This window comes from Eptatretus burgeri, chromosome 4 (genome assembly GCF_056783735.1).
Source record: "Eptatretus burgeri isolate ZD-2024b chromosome 4, Ebu_testis_v1, whole genome shotgun sequence".
In the NCBI taxonomy this organism is placed as follows: Eukaryota; Metazoa; Chordata; class Myxini; order Myxiniformes; family Myxinidae; genus Eptatretus; species Eptatretus burgeri.
In genome coordinates, this window is record NC_140964.1 from 122,586,719 (window position 1) to 122,607,713 (window position 20,995).

Genomic DNA, 20,995 nt, shown 5'->3' on the forward strand with positions numbered 1-20,995 from the left:
ATTTGAAGATTGCAGTCCATCGACGATCTCCATCAAACTTAGCAGAACTGGAGCAATTTTCACGTGAAGGATGGGTAAAGATTTCATCGTCTCACTGTGCAAAACTGGTAGAGACCTGCCCAAAGACCCATCAGATTCATTGTTGTAAAAGTTGCTTCCACTCAGTACTGACCGAAGGGGATGAATACTTTTACAACCAGTGAATTTTGATTTGTATATGTTTTTTGCAGGTATTCCTGATATGTAACCTCCTTGAACTATAACAGTGTTTTGTATGATCTCATCAGTTGTGAATAAAAAAGTTGATTTGGAAAAATTATTTCTTCACAATTCATCTAAATGTGGCATTGTTGGTTGGGGGTGAATACTTTTCCAAGCCACTGTATCTCTGTTGTAAAATTATATAAACCAGCACGTGCCAATGCTTAGATATCGGATGCATCCATGTTGTTTTGAATATGTGGGCCTGTTAGAAGTGTATGTGTATGTGTATGTACATGTGTGTGTGTGTGTATGTATATGTAGTATATGTATGTGTGTATGTATATATGTATATGTGTATACGTGTGTATGTATGTGTGTGTATGTGTATACGTGTGTGTGTATGTATATGTGTATGTATGTGTGTATGTATGTGTATACGTGTGTGTGTGTGTGTGTGTGTGTATGTATGTATGTATGTATGTATGTATGTATGTATGTATGTATGTATGTATGTATGTATGTATATATATATATATATATATATATATATATATATATATATATATATATATATATATATATAAATAATGGTGGGGAATGCTTGCAAATTGTGTTGGCACACGAACCATGCTTCACCATTGTCTCAGGTCGCTCACCTGCATTTGATTTTTCATTCACTTATTTTGATTTACTTTTTTTTTTTCATTCATTTATATTTTCATTTCCGGATGCTTTCTGATTCTGTGATTTTTCCTGGTGTACTGGCTTCGATGTCTGTCGGCACAAAAAATTACCATGCTTCCCCATTGTCTTGGGTCGCTCACCTGCATTTTTTTTTCATTTATTTATATTTTCATTTATGGATGTTGTCCGATGATTCTGTGATTTTTCCCGGTGTGCTGGCTTCGATGTCCATTGGCACACAAAATTTCAGTTTTCTACGTCACCCAGAAGACACCGATCTTTAATGTCAGTCATTCATTGGAAAGAGCTGTGTGTGTATGTGTGCATATATGTATATATATATATGTATGTATGTACATATACATACATGTATTAATTAGAGAGGTCAGACTTGCTGCACTTGGAAAATAGTAGTTGGTCGTTGGAATGTCCCCTTTCAATGCGCCTTTCATCTCTCGGTGTTCACATCAGTACCAACACAGGCATTGAGATTACTGAGGATGAAGTTTGTCCTAATGTGGTACTCGTTTGATGACCCTCCTGAGATCATCAAAGAAGGATTTTTTTTAAAACTTGATCTCTGTAGTTTATTGTTGGTACATAAACGAGCTCGAAAGGCACTCGGTGGAGCACACACCTTCGCCAGGTTGAACACTTTATGTTTTGTATCCCACTGACAGGCGGATCTGCATCCGGACCTTAACTTTTGTCATAATCCATCCACAACGTTTTGAGATATCGTGCAATGTATCGTTTTTGGCCCCATCTCTTATGGTGAAGAATCACTTGAAAAATTCTCGTATCAGGATCCGGATCTTCAGCAAAATCGAATCAATTCGTCCTTGTCACACAGCCAACCTGCCCACCAAATTTCGTCCTAATCCATCCATAACTTTTTGAGATATTTTGTTCGCAGACAGACATTGGTGAAAACATCACGTCCGTCCACCTTTGGTGGCAGACGTAATGATGATGGTGGCATGTTGGTTGCTTGCAAGATTTATTTGAAGTATCACGAGTCCATTGACTCCGATTGGGAGTGAATAAAGCCTCCGTGCAATTTTGGATTGAATAGCAAATCCCACACCCGAATGTTTTTTTTTTTCAATACAACTGCATAAGAAGCCAAGCTCATGGTAAAATGAGGTGGCGCGAGGTGGAACGCAAGGCATCGGCAGAGAAACAGTGGGACAACACATGGACCTTCAATAAAGTGTAAAAAAATAAAAAATAAACTGCGATGGACCCTCTTACAAAAACCAACAAAATAAAAGTTCATTCATCAATAACAGCAATGTTTTCCCAAAGTGATGCAACTTTGGAGGCCAGAAAGGCTTGAAAGGTTCAGCCAGTGTGCTTAAGAAAGTCCTATATGGTTGCAATGTCCTCAAAATCTGTGCTACAATGAGCAGGAAAGAGCAAGCACTCAACTTTTGAAAAACCAACGTGATGTGGAAAGTATCGGATGATTATCATCATGTGACATTGTAATATCTTGGCACTTTTTCAGTGACTTCGCATTTCCCATTGACCATTTCAGTTACCCCGCACACCATGCCGTCTAGCAGCACAGCAAGCGGGAACTTCATCTCCAAACAGATTTCCATTTGAAGATGGAGTGTACTCTGATACTCGACAATAAGCTCAAATGAGTTAAGATCCTCGTCCTCTTCATGATGACGTCATAAAAACGAATTTGACGTCATTGTGATGTATCAGGTTTGTGATAAATTAATTATCTGTGCTAATGCCCGGCTTGATTCCCGCAAACAAAATTCAAACAGCTTGCCTAGTTTCGGAGATAATGGTATAGGCGATTTCCATTAGCGGCGATATTATGACGTCAACTTTTTTTCTAGGAAGAATTTCCAAAATCGGAGATGGTTACTGCCTGCGCGTGGGCTTTCTGCATATACATGGCAAGTTTCACGAAGATCCGATGAAAACTCTGGGTTGTGAAACAAAAAATGTCAAAAAATAGGAATGACGTCATAAAAATTGATATGTCATAGTGATGTATCATATGTACGGTAATTCATCTCTGCTAATGCCCTGTTCGATTCCCACAAACAGAATTCAAAAAGCTTCCCGAGTTTCGGAGATAATTTTTTAGGCGATTTCCATTAGCGGAGATATTTTGACGTCATAACTTTTTTTCTTGGAGGAATTTTCAAAATCGGAGATGGTTACTGTCTGCGCAGGGAATTTTTACAGAAATATGCCAAGTTTCAGGAAGTTTCGATGAAAACTGGAGGCTGTGAAACAAAAAAGTCAACAAGAAAAAGATGAAGAACAACAACGTGAGTAAGACTTCGAGATCCTCCACGAGGATCTAAAAATGTGAGCCAATAAAATTATTGGGACACTTCAAAAGTCCAACTGAATGGATAACCAAATGCTGGATACTAAAACAAAGCAATTAAGTTCATGTTTGCAAGCTGTCAATATCAACATGCTTTTTTTTTATCGTCCATGTAATACACAGCATCAGAGCAATGGAGTATTGAGGAAATAATAAAATCGATGATGAACTAGTAAGACAGGGTCTTAGTGTCATGTACCAATTGCAGTGAATGATGAAGAGATTGTTTTCTGACTTTTCACAATAGAAATCTATGCTCATGAAAGCTATGTTAAAAAGGGTACAAGGCAACACACAAATAGTGAGGCAGTAAGACAACATGAAAACAAGGAGATGAACAACAACAGGAGGAGAGAGGGGAAAGGAGGAAACATAGCAACCTGCAAACAGATGGGGAGAGGTATGTGGGCGCGTAATGAGGATGTAAAGAATCAAGGGTCGGGATTGAAGATGACCCGAGATGATACCGATTTGTACTGCCAACTTGGAGCTCTGGAGGAAGGACGGGGATGGAACAGACTTGGAAGTGACCTGTGGTGAAGGTGAAGGACAGGCTGAAGAGGGTACACACAGAAGTTCCAGAAGTGAGAGGAAAGAAGAACATAGAAAGTGGAGGTGAGCAGTGAGCATAGATTTTGAGAGTTTCACAAAGAAATGGTTGCTGGAAGAATGCATGTGACCTGAGGGGACTGGGGAGGGCTGGAGGAATGAAAGAGCAGAGGAAGCAAGACCTGAGGAGGGGCAGAAGAAAACATCTGTCTGTAATGAGGAAGCAGCGGGTCCTGCACTGCATTTTTAGCAGCGTCCCGCGAGGCTAACACTGCTCATAGAGAGCTCGGCGTTGTTCTTCTTCTTCTTGTTCTTCTTCTTCTTGTGAAGACAAAACCTTTATATTTGGACTCGGCTCCTTTATATAAATGATCCGGATGTCTTTAAATACGAAGCACTTGTCCACATCCTCGCATTGAGGATGCCTTTTGAGAGCGTCTATCATGAACTTTTAAATATATTTGGACATTTGCTTTTAAGTTTCAAAAAGTTCATGTTACTATTTAAAGATTATTTCATTTAATATAATATTGCAATTTCGTTAATACATTATTTATTTTGTAAATACACGATATTTTGTAAATACGTAAATACACTATGACGGGTCTCGCCATTGGCTTAATGAAGGCACGTGACGAAATATCGTTTTTATCTTGCCAAAACGAAGTTTTTGCAAGATATGTTAGTCAGCCTGTATGTTTTTTTGTTTGTTTGTTTGTTTGTCTGGAATCACATATAAAAAATTCTGCAGAGCACAGTTATCATTGGAAAAATTTTGTAACTTCGCATATCAGAGGCCTATAGAGGTCCCTTTCAGCGCATAAAATTTTGAAGGTCAAGGTCAAAGGTCAAGGTCACTGTCGCAAATCAGGGGAGTCGACGAAACCCTTATTTTTTGAGTAATTTTGATCGGATCGTCTTCAAACTTCATGGGAATATAGTTCATGGTCTGGCGCTCAGCTGATTAACTATTGGTGGCAATTGGCCTTGACCTTCATGGTTAGTGCCTCAGGTCAAACATATTTGACCCCAAGGTCAAATTTTCAAGTTTCAGGAACCATATCGTGTAGTACCTCAAATTGAACACCTCGATGAGTGCTTTCTAGATATGTCAAGCTTGAGACATTATGACATCATTTGGTGACGTTATGAGGCAAACACATTTTTCATGGTTACTCTGTAGAACGATTCTCATCGGAATCTCTCGTAGACAGATATTCCTCAAGGAATCGCTCCTGGTGGATAGCAGCTCTGTTCACCTCAGTGTGACCTTAAAGAAGTCACACGTGGTCACCTTTTGGCAAGATACGGGTCACCCTGCGGGTGACATTGGTTTATTTTTTTGTTCTTTGTTTTTTGTTTTTTTTAGCCGACAAAACCTTTGGGACACTGCTCTTGGACACATTTGTCCTTGTTTGGTATACAAGTTGATATTTTTCTTCGAAGTCCGAGCCTCAACTTGTACTCAGAATCGACTTGTCTATTGTTAAAGACTGCTGATAATGATTCCACAGCGTGTTTTAAATACTATACCTCCATCTATAAAAATAGGCACAATAACCCGAGGCACTCACCTGGATAAGATAACCAGTAGGTATGGATGCACCCTCTCCCCACCCCGCATAGAACCCCTTCGACCCCAATATATTTTATGTTATGAACAAACTTTAGCACATCACGGGTGATGAAGGTGGTGGTCAAGTTTCATCAGAATTGCATGTGCAGTTTCTGAGAAGAAAGCAATTAACTATTTTTTTTGGAGGGGGAGGGGCAACCCCCATATAACCCCTTGGGGCCCGATTTTTTTTATGCCATGAACAAACTTTGGTACATACATAGTCATGAATGTTGTGATAAAGTTTCATTGAAATCGTATGTGTCGTTTCAGAGAAGAAGTTGCAAGTATTTGTCGATGGACGGAAAGACAACATGCCATCCCATAAGCTCCACGGAACTACGTTCCAGGTGAGCTGATAATAAAGTGTGTGTGTGTGTGTGTGTGTGTGTGTGTGTGTGTGTGTGTGTGTGTGTGTGTGTGTGTGTGTGTGTGTGTGTGTGTGTGTGTGTGTGTGTGTGTGTGTGTGTGTGCGCGCGTGTGTGTGAATGTGTGTGCATGTGTGCGTGCGTGCATGTGTGCGCATGTGTGTGCACCCTCCATACCTCCAAAACCATGAAACTGAGCGGCCACAAACTTTGCATGCAAACCAAAGGAAATCCAAGGAAGTGCATGAATGAAAATTTGGTGTTTGGATTAACTTAAACACCCCCTTTTGAAGATAATTAATGGCCTCATTTCATCATCCTTTACAAAGGTGTCATGCTTGGTCAGTCCCCGAGTCAGCCCTCTGTCAGCTTGCTAGGGTCTTTAATTCACCTTATTTTTTTTGGGGGAGGGGGGGACCTGCTCAGCATTGCCTTGACTTGAAACAGGCAGCAATGGTTTGTTTAAAAAACAAGTTTGTACACTTCATTGCTTCCCCCCCCCCCCCACTTTCCTCACTCGTATCAGCAAATGCCTCATCTTCATACATACACATCGCTGGATACATCGTAAATGTTTAGAAATGCCCAGAGACGCCAGTGTTCATGCTTTTTATTTCATTTTGGCACATGCGATAACTTTTTTTTTGACACTTTTTTAGCAGTCGGAACTGCTGGTAAGGTCAATCACACATTTAAAACTTTGAAATTCGGTTCAGGTTCAGAGATTCTCGAGCCTATCGCATTTCAGCTGTAATTGTTTATAAACGTCCAGAGTTGTATTCGCACATTATTTGATGCTTCGGGCGGTGTTTATGGTACGACCGGTAGAAAATGGATAACAGACATTGTTTTGTTTCCATCTTCTCTGTTATTCTATGCAGAATCATTTTGACGAGACGGGATGAATCGTAATTAACGCTCCACCGCGCGTCTGCCTTCCCTCACCTCAACTCACGTTTACCTCCTCCCAACCCCCTTTCCCACCGCCTCCCAAACACTCTCCCCCCTCCATCCCCATACAACTCCCTAGACGTACCCATACAAATCACACGACAGTACATATGAACAGCTCAAAGGCAGAATAAAGTACAGTGCACTTTACATCAGTCACGTGCTTTGGTTTTTTTCTGTCGTCAATTTTCCCGAGATACCCAGTCAATTGAATTTGAATTGAATTGCCAGTGGAAGACAAATTTTCATGTTTTACGTGGACAACAATACAGAATTTGAAAATGAAAAGCAACCATGGCAGCGTAGTGTCCGACTGCGGTGCCATCTAATCGGTCTGAATTTGCATTCCGTACTGGAATATTACGTACAGGAATACAGGCACAGTCCGACAAGTGCACGGTGAACAGATTACAGGAACGTGCTTCCATCCATGAAGCTTGCCCTTGCCGCACACAAAGTTCGTCGATGACACGTCGTGATTGAAGTGTGACGGAGGCTCAATAAAATTGGTGAGTAAAATGTTATTATCATTGTGCAACGATTTGACAATGTACGAGAAGTTTACTGAAAATACAATATTTCCACTTTTCAGATATGGCAACACCGTACGAAGGTTGCCGGCCTGCAGGCAGCAGCATGGTTTGCTGTGTCATCATTGAAATGCGACATAGTACTGAAAAAAATCTCTGGAGCACTTAATTGCCGACACATCTTGAAACGTCAAACCATGCGTGGCTGTGGGCATGCTCGCAAGCTTCATGATGTAAATGATCAACGTCTCGGCGTGAGACTGGGTGGCTCAGAAAAATTGGCGACAGGAAAAGCCAAAGCACGTGGCTTGAATGACGCAACTTCGATGCAGAGAGACATCATTCAAAGCCTGGATACCTATCGATTGACGACGCAACTTCGAATCAACGTAAATTGTGGTATCCCTGTACAAGGAACTTTGTTGCAGGAGGAGGTCATTCAGCACATCATGCCTGCACTGCACCAACCTTGGGAACCATCACCCATCCACACACTAGCTACCTACAAGTCTTGCCAGTATCCCTGTACCGCTCTATTTCCAATGCATCTCGGTGCCTGTCGAACTCCAATTCGTCTTCTTTCATATGATCTTGTAGACAATTATAATTGAAGATATAGTAATGAGAGCCATTTGATTGTAGCATCAGTGTGGCCCTGTGTCGTTCCGCAAAGGACTCGTTGAATCTCCTCTGCACACAGTCCTGTACGACATGTAGAACCGTCTGATCTTGATGGCCACAGGTACACACCGGGTTCTCAGTTTGCTTCCACTTAGGCATATTTTGAGCGGCCCTTGCGTGCAGGGTTCAGAGTCGGTTAAGACCACCCCACTGGCGTCTCTGTAGGTCAAAGTCCGGGGCTCCTTCGTGGGATCTTCAATTAGCCGTCCGTTTCAAACTGTGCTCAGCATGTTCATCCGCGGCTTAATGCACCATTCAGACATATATTCATCCCATCTGTCCCTCTGCATTTTCTGATGGCCACAACTGGTTGTTCACAAGAGGTAAACCTATTGAGGAAAACAACTTACAGGTGCCCTGGTTTTGTCAAAAGCAGCCATTGCAATTTTGAAGCCAGCTCCCTCTTCTCCGACCACATTCTCCTTTGGCACCCGAACCTCGTCAAAGCGCACCCCACACGTATCTGAGCATCGCTGACCCATATTCCACTCCTGTTAAAAAAAAACATGGAGAAAAAAAAAAACGGAATGGAGAAAATAAAAATCAGATGTTACAAACCGAGTAAGGGAAGCCTTCAGAGGAAAGCAGAAAGGCGAGTTACAGTTATGAAGGCAATGGCACAAGGTGTAAAAAAAAACAAAAAAAGAGCAGGAATGAAAAATACAAAAGAGAAGGTTGATGTGGGTGGGGTGGGGGAGAGAAAGAAGAAGATTTGGTTACCTTTCTACCTGGTGTCACACCAGGTGAATTTGCTTCCACAATAAAACCAGTAAAGGCCTTTCCTGCTGATACCTTTGGGTCTGGGTTTGTGCAAGCGAGAACAAAGTACCTGTGCAGAGTTCAAAAGGTTAAAAAAAAAAGAAGAAAAAGTTAAATCCAACATTAGTTTTCCACTTATACTGACCATACCTCTCAGCCATGACGAACCCAAGTACCACCAACGTATTTCAAACAAAAGATATCGATAACAAATCCTGGTACACCTCACCAACTCAGTTGTCTTGAAATCTACTCAAAAGAACCGATACTTGTGTTTTACAAACAGACTAAATAATAATTTTTTTTTTTTGTTTTTAAATTAAATACGTAAAAGTGCAAACGCGCTACTTTGTACTTGTAGATCTTTACACCGAAGTTGTGGGTACCCTTGTGGAGCTGAAAGAGGGGAAAAAGCATTGACAAAGGTCCCATGGATACCCCAAAATTACCACAGTTAGCGTTTGTCGTCGTTTAATCCACCTGGGTTCAAAAGAGGTGAGCAGAGCTCAGCTTGCTTTACGTGACGGCCATAAACCAGGGTCAATCACAGAGACCACTTTAATGCTGAAGGGAAAACACCTGAAACACCAGCTTGCCTAATCCCCACAATGGGTCGCATACCTTTGGTCAACCGCCAGTTGATTAAAAAAAAAACAAAAAAAAAAAACTACCTTTTAAATAGTCAGTCAACGTCTGCCAACAGTGACCTTCACAAAATGCAACATTCCTCTGAATCAGAAGTTTTTGTTTTTTTTTCCAACAGAGCCTGTGCGGAATGTGAAACGTGTGCCTCGCCGACAAACGAACAAACAAATCGTTCAAATTCACACTTATTTCACGACGTTCAGGAAGTTGCGCTCCATTTCCTATCCTGTCCTTTCATCGCGCTCCTTGTTGCCTTTGTTGCATCAAGGTGTCCCCGATGTCAATGTGTTTCCTCGTACCCTGGGTCATCTTGCTCTTCCGTGAGCCTCGACTTTGTATTCGATAAATAAATAAATAAATGGAGTGTTGTGACACCAATTGTGAGCACCGTGTTGACTTGAGCATTTTATACTTGCTTGAAACCCGAGTGCAAGCGTTTACACGAGCACGGTGCTCGTGTAAAATTGTATCGATGTCGAAGTCAGACGACGCCGACAAGCTGATGGATAAAAACCGCTTTTGAAAACGCAGTCCCCGTGCCCTTCACATCGTGCAAGGACGAAGTCCGGATTTATCTGACAATCTCCGTTCTGTCGACTCGGCTCCTTCACGAGTGTAGACGTTGGACAAATGAAAAACAACAGATTGTTGTCGGTGTGCTAGTTGTATGAACTGTAAACAAGGTCCTTTTTCAGGTTATCCAAATACTGCAGTTTCATCCACTCCCTTTGGCTTTGGGCAATAATGGCAAACTATAAAGTCAAGCAAACAAGTCAGAATGTTGCCAATCGGTGCATCGACATCTGCTCTTCAAATTTGTTGCTGCCATAAAAAAAAAAACAAACAAAAAAAACGTTAGAGCATGCTGTAGTTTTCATTTCAACACATTGTTTCCCGTGGGTGTTGAATCTCTTGTGTTTTTGAACCAACGGTAACTGGATTAGCAAAATGTTTTCAGCAGAAGCAGTTTCTATGGCTCGGCTTACATTCGTGGATGGGTCAACAATCCGAAAACATGGAGTCACGGTAGGAATTTGGAATTTGTTCAGGGTGCCGGCGATAGCTCGCATACTCTTCACGGAGGACGTCGTGGGATAATGAACGTCCACAAGCTTCTTCTTCCTCTTCTTCATTAGTATGCATCACAAGGCTGCAGGATAGCACCATTGGCCGAAGGCACGGCAGTGCTGCTGATGCAATTCCCTCTGCTCGTCAGGGCAGGAATTTGGAAAGTGACCATGGTGCCGGCGATAGCTCACCTACTCTTCGCTCAGGACACCATGGATTCTTTTATGTCCACCACCGAGTGCTGTCAGACGGAACACCTGTTTAACGTCCGTACAACTTCCCTCCAACAGATCCCTAATGCAGGCATCTAACTATGGATCCAACCCTCCCCCCCCCTCCTCCCCGAATTCAACCTTTCCATGGAACAGTACAGTATGATAAGACATCGGAATTAATTTTTAATTTTTTTTAAATGCTGAAGTCGATGAACGTGATAAAAATAAAATAAAAAGAAGTCGGTCCGGTTGATTTCGTCAAAGTTTACTCATCATAATTACCAATGTACGCCTGGTGTTGGCTTAATGGCTCGAGTGGTGGGCTTGGGATCCAAGGGTCCTGAGTTCAAATCCTGATTGGCTGTTCAATTAATACCAGGTGGGGTTGACTCAGCCTGTCATCCTTCTGAGGTCGGCAAAATGAGTGGCAGCTTGCTGGTATCCTGTGTCGGAGTGGCGACCCGTCCAGGATTGTGCCCAATAGCCCAGGAGACTGCTTAGGCAGCACCAATGCTCTGCACAGAGTATGGTCCCAATGGATGGAATTACCAATGTGACATTACGAGAGTGCAAAATAAGACAGAAGAACAAAGTGTTGTGGAGTTGGAATAAAGCACTTCAGGCATATCAAAGAGGAGAACCGAACTAACATGTCGTTGCCAATGCATTGAAACATGATGCTAACGGAATATCGAGTACTTGGCATTCCATAGTTCAAAACAACCAGAATCAATTTTTTCTGCAGCTCCTGGTGGTTTCTAAGGGAAGAACCGTCACACAAACGAACCATGCAGACACGCAGACAGACGGCAGACAACATGAGACTCAAACAACATGGAACGTGACATGAAGTCCCAACAAATCACTCTATCCCTTTACAAGGACAGCCAGACCACCCCTTTTATCTCAATCTGTGGATGACCTTTGGCAAAGGGCCGATATCTCTTAGATTGAGTCTATTTGCAGACTGGCCTTCAAGGCCAGACAGTAACTGTAAATCGTTACAAGGTCTGACATGGCACGGCAGAGCAGCTAACCACACATACCTTTCTTTCACTGCATGACGGAATATGCTTTGCCACTGCAGGAATGAGCCACGTCTTTCAGAGCCCTTATATAGGCTGGAGTCTCCAAAACGTTGAGGCTCACGAGCATGTAACACGATGAAAACGAGGTGCAAGGATTGCATTCTTGGCAGTTTTGTGGAATACAAACCCTGTGTCACTTTTTGCCAGGCTCTTCTGACCTATTTTGCGATCCTCTGTCCTGCTGCAGCCCCCCCAGTTAAAACATATTCAGTTAAAAATAAAATAAAATAATTATTTGTTTACCTCCCCTTAACTTAACCAAGCAAACCTCTTTCATTCATCAATTTTCCAGACTTTTAAATATTCTTCCCAACTCCAACAAGTCATGCTCTTCACGCAGACCTTTCTCAAAAGCACCTCGTGTCTAAAACCCATGTTGATCCGTGTTGTCTTTTTCCGCTCCAAACCAACCCGCAACTGTGTTGTGCTTCTGATCCCCTCATGCTTCTGAATAGTTCCGATTTCCTGCTCATAAGCAATTGTTTACAGCTCAACTCTGAATGAGCCTCTGTCAAATATATTTTTAAGTTATATCCTATAAAACTACCTTTCTGGGATGGTATCCATAGGTAATTGCATTGTGAAATGCACCGTCTGTTGAAGAGTGTGTTTAGCCATGTGCAATTTGCAATAACATGGATACAAAACATTACATATGGCATATTTTGCAGGACGAGATCTTTCGGCAAATGCTATGGTCACAAAGACTGAAAACAAATTTAATCATATTGTTACGGCTGTGGAAATTCGCATTACACCATAAAGGGCCCTCAGGTGAGATATCTCCATCGGTACATGTGGAGTTAGCCCAAACCCGTTGTATAGAGGGAATTTATGTGATCTATTCGGGCTGTGATCCTCCAGTTAGTCGTTTTTCTTTATCTATCTTTTATTTCAAACGGGGAAAAACCGCCAACGATGCTGGTGGGTTTTTCCCGCCATTCTTCCCCGCGCGTGCTTGGTGTGAGGGAAGGGGGGAAGGGCGGCTCGCTGCCGATTGGTGGATGGACAGCGTGAGGTGGTCAACGTGAGGGAACGCCCCTTTTCAGGAACCTTCTCGAAGGGAGGTGGAGCCAGAAACGGGGCGGGGCGAAGGGCTGAGCCCCGCGCTACAAAAGGCGGACAGGATGGACCTTGGGTTGGTTGGTCGAGAGTTGGTTGGTTGGTCGAGGGTCGGTCAAGAGTGGGTCTTTATGTTGGTCTTCTGGTTCACGGTCGTCTTCTGGTTCGAGTCGCGAGCTGTTGTTCCTGCCTTGCTCCTTTGATCCTCGCACGAGCCCTGGGACCCCGTGTGCGAGTGCGGAGAATAGCGCCGACCAAACCCCATCCGTTTCCCCAAAACGCCGTCCGAGCTGTCGGGCGGACGATGCGAGCTACGCACGGCACGAGCTCGGTGTACCACGCCGGAGAGAGCTCGCAGACCGCGAGGAGTCGGGGCCAGGCGCGACCACGCCGACGGTCGTGGGGAGGAGGACTCGACGGCCCAAAGGGAAGTGACCATTTTCTTTTCGGGGTTTTGTATGTGTGTTTGTGGCGCCTGTCCGACAAATAGAACTGTTTAAGTGTTGCCGTGTGTGCGCGTATTCGGTTTTAACCCTGCTTTCGCTTTATATGTGCATTTTGATTATTATGACTGTAAATAAGTGCCTTCCGTGCTGGTCTGTGTGAATTAAACGCGCTTGTGTGAACTTGTTCCCCATTTCGCTGCGTCCTTTCCTTTGTTTGACTCTCCATCCTGCTTCACGCAAGGGGTTCGTAGTGGGTGCAACATCCCGGTAATTAATCGGAACTGTCAAGGCCGACGATAACACCGCTCGGTTATCACAGTAGCACAGAACGGACCGCTTAAGCGGTTCGTGTCTGGAATCGGCCTGTGGCGTGGTACGATCGCCCGGTCGACCATTCGCGCACGTACTTAGGTAGATCGAATTTGGCGAGCGACCCTGTCCTGCGCGGGTGGGCAATTGGCACGATCGTGGTGAGGTTAAACCCCCACCCGTGACTAGCTCCCGGCGTTGTTCCGAGAGGGTCACAACTGAATTGTCCGTCCGGTGGGCGACGTGCCGCGATTAGAGTTACGTGGCCATTCGCTCGCCGGCGGGCGCGAATTCGCAACAATATCATGGATCCAAATTAATATAGAGACAAGATATAACTGGAAGGGCACTCGGTGGAGCACACACCTCTACCAAGATGATTAGTTTACGTTTTGTATCCCACTGATAGGCTGGATCTGGATTCAGACCTAAACTAAAATTTAATCAGCTTGTTCTTGTCACCTAACCAACTCATCCACCAAGTTTCATCCGGATCCGTCTAAGAATAACTTTGAGATATCATGGTATGTATCATGTTCGACCGATCACTCAATGGTGAAAACTCACTGAAAAAAATTCTCGGATCCGTTTCCGCATTTGGATCTTCACCAAAAATCGAATCAATTCTTCCTTGTTACATACCCAATCTGCCCACCAAGTTTCGTCCGAATGCATCCACAACTTTTTGAGATGTCCTGCTACGTGTCATTTTTGACCCTATCTCTTGATAGTGAAAAATCAGAAGAAAAAAAATTCTCGGAAGCAGATCCGGATTCGTATCTTCACCAAAATCGAATAGTTTCATCCTCGTCACATACCCAAGATCTCGACAAAATTTAGTCCGAATCAGTCCACAACTTTTTAAGATATTTTGTTCACAAACAGCCAAAACTGAGAGACAGACAGACAGACAGACAGATGGGGTGAAAACATTACCTCCATCCACCTTTGATGGGGCAGAGGTAATCAATGTGCTTAGTGGTATCTTCTTTTGTTTCTTCTCCAAGTTAACGTTCCAAAGCACATTCAAACTTACGAGCACAGGTGAGGAGGTTAAGGGAAGTCAAGCAAACGGTGAACACGAACAAGACGTTGAAAAAAAAAAACCTACATAGAAATACTAACACGACAAAGTTATGAATAAAATCAAGTTATCAAACTTTTACCAGCTAGCTTTTCCTCCGTTGGTAATCCACATCTTCTCTCCATTGATAATATAATCAGACCCACAGCGTTTTGCACTTGTCTTGATGCCAGCAACATCTGAACCAGCTCCAGGCTCTGTGACACAATATGCCTGAAAGATAGATGCGGGGAGAATTGAGGATGGAAGAAAAATAAGATTCAACTCAAACTAAACTTGACGAAAACAAGTTTTAAAAATAAATAAATAAAGAGGAACGAACATTTCTTAATTTGTGTTCTCCATCTTCTCACAATCAAGATTGGTTGAAAAGTTGATGACAAAAGCTCAAATGGTAAAAAATGTTATGGCTTCGATAGTGGCTGAAGCTCAAATGATAAATAAATAAATAAACACGGGAGCAATTTAAAAAGCCGGCCGTCTTGCACTGATGTGAGGTGGATAGGTTGATAAGACCTGTTTCTACTTACTGTGACTTTTTCTTAAACCCAACTCTTAACTAGTTTTCTTCGTATTCTCATAATAATGGTTTGTAGTCCGGTGGTTGGGCCAGGGAACCTTGCAATGTTTGGTAACATTCATGTTTTCAATTTTTTTGATAGATCTTAGGGTCGAGATGAAATTTAGGCTGAGTGGCCACTTGTCACTGTCTTGGCTTTTTCAGAATCCAAGATGGCCACCATATACAATCAAACTATAACTTCGGCTGCAACTCCTGTTCTAAGTCCGGTAACATGATGAAATTGGTGTCTAACTCTATGTTTTAGTTACCAAGGAAGTGGATTATGATGTTATTGGATAATTTGGAGGCCATCTTGACGGCATAAATCCAATATGGCCACCAAAATTACCTGTAAAAATGCCAAAATCACACGCAATCTAATGTAATCGGTTGTAAATGCAGTTGAGTTAAGTTTCTGTACATATGTGTGCTTTGTGAAGCATGGACATGTATATTATGATTCTGAAGTCATTCGCAAATTTATAAGCAATATTTATTTTGATAGCAATGTCGATTTCAAGCAAAATATAAGAACAAAATGTAATTAGAATCGGACAATATTTGTTGTATAATTCTCTCAGACATGACATTCACGTGACTCAAAAGTCGACATACATTTAAAGTATATGATACTCCCATTAATAATATTGATAATAATGAGAATAATAATACAATAATTTGGCAGCTTCACATTGCTCAATGTTTCAACGCTATGTCAATACAAATTATACTAAAAAAAATTAAGCAAAATTAACACCCCACTGGACAAAATATCTTATATCTCGGAACTATTCATCGTCCTCATCCTCGACATCCCTTGCTCGGTCATTTGTCTCATCGCTGTCATCAGGGATGTCGGCATGATCTGTTGCACTCTCATTGATGTTGAATGGATTGGAACAGGCAGTACCACCACCGCAGGTGCAGAACATTGTGCACGGAAGTTGGCGCCCCATACATCCACATCTCCCACCTCTACATGCTTGCTCAGATGTGCAGCCACATCTGACCAGCTTCAGAATGTGCTCCGGGGCATAGGGTACCCCGTCCTCCATATTCCGAGAGAAGAGACACTTGTTAGTGTCATCAGCTTCCCATCCGTGTTCCACTGCAGCGAGAGTTGGTGGATCCCCACTCAGGGCACTGTACCAGTGAGCGACTTGATGGTGTGCTCTTCGAACGTTCTGCTCAAACGCTTCTGTAGTTGGGGGCAAACTACACAGCTTAGGTGCTGCTGTTGATTTTCCAGTCTTCTGTGCCCATAGTTCCTGGCGGATCTTGGTCATCGAAGAGGTGGGAGTTGTAATGCCATAGCACGCACCCATGAAAGCTGTTGCTTGTTCGGTGACTTCAACGATATTTGCCAAGGGTTTACCAAGTTGATCCAGAGAGTAGCCTTTTCGAGCGGCCGCGATTGCTTTTGTTTTCCCAATTCCATAAGTCGCAGCAACTGAATCACAACCAGTCAAAGCATGAAGCGCTAAGAGCTCGGGTACGATTGCTAAATGTTTAAGAGCGGTTTCCTTCACGTCAATGCAAGACCGACCAATGATTGGAGACTGCATAGTTATTGAAGACTGGAGCTTCTCGCTCAAGTAGTCGTACACAAGTAACGCGAACACATCCGTGTCATCACACACCACCAGCACCTGTGATTCTGGATGGTATTTTGCCAAATGGATGGCCTGTTGTGTCAGGAGGATGTCAGCTTCTTCATGTGTTGATGCTAGGTCTAGACGAGGCGACTTATGACCCTTCAATACCTGCATAGGTGTGTCATTTTTCCCAGTAACCACCAACTGGTGGTCCTGTGTCGCATGCTGCAGGAAGTTGTCATCACTCAGGATTGATTCGCAAATCAGTGTGTTGAGTTGTTTTTTATTGGCTGAGTTCTTGAGTACTGCGTCCCGAGCCGGCAGTGGAGTTTTCCGTTCGAGCTGATGGACCCGGGTAGCGCTGGCTCGAGCTGATCTGGTGCTGCTTTTTGTAGAGTAGTCATAATAACAATCAAAACACAGGTGGACATCAGCTTCAAGCAGCCGCGCGTTGACCCAGACCTTGAACACCGAAATGAACGTGTCAACGGTTCCTTGGGATGGCCATTCTAATGTCCACAAAAGAGCGGAAACATCAATCACCATAGATGTTGGCCTTGTGATAAGGCGTTGTGAAACTTCGACTTGGAGGTTCTTTTTCAGTGTGGATTTTCCCGTTGCCACTCGCATCTGGCCATCAGCTTGAAACATCGAGGGCGGATATGCAGTTAGCTCTGTGGAGAGGACTTGTTCCAGATCGAGATCGCGCTCGCTCACGAGAAGGTCAATCACCCGAGCGTATATAGCCTCTTGATCCATGACGGGATTATCATTGATTGTTAGACGTTTCTTCTTTGCGGCGAAGGTTGTCACCTGTTTTGCTAGTGAGCTGTAAAAGCCCTCTGGCCATAATGCTTCGAACTGGATCAGCTGATCAGCTCCAATCTCCACTGCCTTGTCAACATTAACATTCCGTTGAGCTAGTTGACCATTTGAGATGTTGAGCAGACATCCTGCATCATGGGTAGCTGGATCCAATGGGTCAATGCATGACTCTCGAGTAGCCTTCAGTGATTTACGATCATTGCCATCTCGACGAATGTGACTGGTAGATTCCTCCTTGTGGTTGAGCTATACCTTCTCGTCAGCTCCAGACATCTTCTTAAGGTCACCAGTCAGGGTCATGGTCACATCCATACTGTACACCCATGTCGCTATCGTTTGAGGATTTTCTGTGTTGCCAATGATGCCACCCGGCCCATGCCCCTTCCTCATCCAGTTCGTTTCAATAAACATGTCGCTCCACTGTCCGTTGTAGACACCAGCAGTGTGGTGTAGTGACTGCTCTCCTCTGCAGAACTTGTCCAGAATATCTGGTCCCAACCAAGTCATGGAGCGTACATAGTAGAGGCCATACCTTGCATAGTTGTACTTGTGGGCTGCGAACATGTATGGCAGCATTGATTCTGCTGTTTTGATGTGGAGTGGCCAATGGCCTTCATGCATCGCCCGACAAAACATCATCATTAGAAATGTGGGTTTGATGACGTTGTACACCCACAGCTTTGTGGTACGACTTTGAGTGGCGATCTCATCAAGTAGTTTTTCCAAATCATCCATGCTGGTCAGGTGTAGATTCTCCCTCACAAACACTGGTCGAAGCAGCTCCTCTATGAGTAATCTCAGTGCCCGAACATTCTGTGGATATTTCTTTCCTTGCAACATCTTATCGACGGAGCCGAAGGACGTCATCAGAATCTCTTTCAGGCCGCTGTCTGCCATGAGAGTGCCAACGCAACCCACGAAATCCATGAGGAAATGCATCCCACCAAGAATCACCACTATGTTGGTGAGCAGATCTGGTTGATGAAATGTGATGTCAACGGCGATCTTATATATGGCCTGATCGCAGGTGAGAACGAGAATATCCTGGTTGGATGCTCGGGTGACTTCGAATCCTCCGGTGATGGAAGTTAGGACAGTAGTTGGGTCCCCTGGCTTCATGTTTATGAGTGGAAGATATACCACAGCTGTCTTGGGTGATGGGGTCATTCCTGACTCACGGCAGTGACGTTTATTGTACCCGTTGTACTCAGGAGCGTTTGCTTCAAAGAGCACGTCTTTGATGAAGTTAAAGTCTAAATCTTTGGCTCTGCCAATTGAGATTGTTGTGGCTTGTACAAAGTCGTCTGAAATGGCAAATCGGTTTGTAGCAGTAAATGGCATAGGAGGTGTCTTCGGTCCCGTATACTCAACGACTCGTGTCTCCCATGGGATAGGGTGCTTCATTTCTTCTTTCGTTAGGCGAGGGATCGATGTATCCAAACCTTCAAGGTGGTCAAGTTCGGTCTTCCACTGAGCTGCCAGCATTGCCATGTAATGACATTCGAGGCGGCAGTTTTGGGAACTGATCACAGCATCAAAGTTATCAATGATGATTTGCACAAGTCCACCCAGTCTGGCATCTCTGAGTCCGGCTAACTGCTGTGCTTTTGATGATTGAACACCCGCTGACCTTCTGAATCGTCGAACCTCATCGTCGGAACAAGAAACATTATACTTGTACAGTTCTGTGATGATCATCTTATGGTCACCAAGAAGTACACCTATGGCTATCTGTAATGGTGTCGGTTGAGACGTTACCAATGAGCTCACGATATTACCCACCATGATGGATTGTAGTGAATTGTGGAAAGTAGGCTTGATAGCTGATAGTAGTTTCACCAACGTCTCACTAATACACTTTGAGGCTGATTCTCGATCAATGTGCTTAGTGTATGATTTGAAGTCATCCTTAGCTGCCTTGGTCTCCTTCATGATCTGCTTGCCAACTTTCCGGATACATTCATCCATGTCGCCATTCTGATCATCATCCACAAGCCTGAGATTTGTGGCAACATGCTTCCTGAACACTAGTAATGTTGCCACTCCAGGGGAATGTAATGCCAAAATATCTTCAGCGAAATGTTGGATGACGTTCTCAACAAGGACATGTCTGGACATGACAATCCACCCTTGTCTGCGTATACTGCTTCAACATCGAGTGAATTCCAAACTTTTGAGCGATCATAACCGACTACTTTGACAGTTTCAGCGAAAGCTTGGTCATCAGCAGTACCTTTGCTATTGATCGTGGTAGTTCTCTGAGCATCACGATGGAAACTCATATTGCAACGGCGGTGATACATTGCATCTGCAGCGTGCAAATCTGATGGTGCTCCGATGATACGGTCACGGACTATTCTACCCAGTTCATCTCCACGTTTATCACAAAGGTCAAGTAGGTACTGCTTGTACGTCTCCCCATCAGCCATCTTGTCTGTGGTTACTCTCGACGCAGGGACTCTGTACTGTTGTGGCACCTTGGGATCATACTCATTCGGTAATATGCAAGGAGTTATGTCATGGCAGAACAAACAGTGCTTCTGAAAGTCAAAAACATCACCATCGGTACTCGAACGCAATCGCTTGGAGCCAGCGTTGGAGTCATCATCTGTCTCTTCCTCTGGCATACGCTTGGCCAATTTATTGAGAGTGGAAGGAGATACATATTTGGATACACAATTTTTGTGACATCTAACAGTAGATGATCCATCAGATAGTTCTTTTTGTAGTCTGATATCATCTTGCCGAAGATTACTAGCTTCCAATATTGTGCCGATTCGTGAAGACTGCATCAACTTCCCAACCCCACAGTTGTAAACTGTCTTGAAGAAGCATTCCTCGGCATCCTTGCTGTCTCCTTCTTCAGCCATATCATTACTCACATCAGAACCTACAACAAAAACAAAGATCGTTAAAAGTTATCGATATATTGGTGTATTTCACATTGGAAGCACCATGATATTTATGTCTTGAGTAGGTGGCACCAGGTGGCTTCTAAACGGCATCATTACTTCACAATCAGATTATATAACATGTCAAGCACATGTGTAACCAGCAGGATCATTGTTCAACTGCATTCACAATCGATTATGTTAGTTTTTAGTGTGATTTTTTTGTGATTTTGGCATTTTTCAGGTATTTTTGGCGGCCGTATTGGATTTGTGCTACCAAGATGGCCAGCAAATGACCCAATAACATCATAATCCACTTCCTTGGTCTCTAAAACATAGATTTAGACACCAATATCATCCTTTTGCTGTACTTAGAACAGGATTTACAACCTAATTTATATTTTGATTGTATTTGGTGGCCATCTTGGATTGTGCAAAAGCCAAGGCAGTGACAAGTGGCCACTCACCCTAAAATTGATCTCGACACCAATATCTATCAAAA

General features: G+C 43.4%; 2 protein-coding genes across 6 annotated transcripts in view; both read right to left on the reverse strand.

The window, feature by feature from the left end:
- Positions 1–20,995, reverse strand: part of ACADM (acyl-CoA dehydrogenase medium chain) — a 101,394-nt gene that overhangs the window by 9,300 nt on the left and 71,099 nt on the right. For all 5 annotated transcript variants that reach the window (XM_085879933.1, XM_085879934.1, XM_085879931.1 and 2 more), the window contains 3 exons: positions 14,703–14,833; positions 8,665–8,773; positions 8,295–8,435 (listed from right to left, as the gene is read on the reverse strand). In XM_085879933.1, coding sequence (XP_085736059.1) covers positions 8,295–8,435; positions 8,665–8,773; positions 14,703–14,833 — 381 coding nt within the window. The remainder of the gene's footprint in view (positions 1–8,294; positions 8,436–8,664; positions 8,774–14,702; positions 14,834–20,995) is intronic.
- On the reverse strand, positions 17,849–20,897 carry LOC147029014 (uncharacterized). The gene is given in 2 exon segments (XM_085879930.1): positions 17,849–19,725; positions 19,728–20,897. Coding segments are annotated over 2 exon segments (2,622 nt in total). The 5' UTR covers positions 20,473–20,897.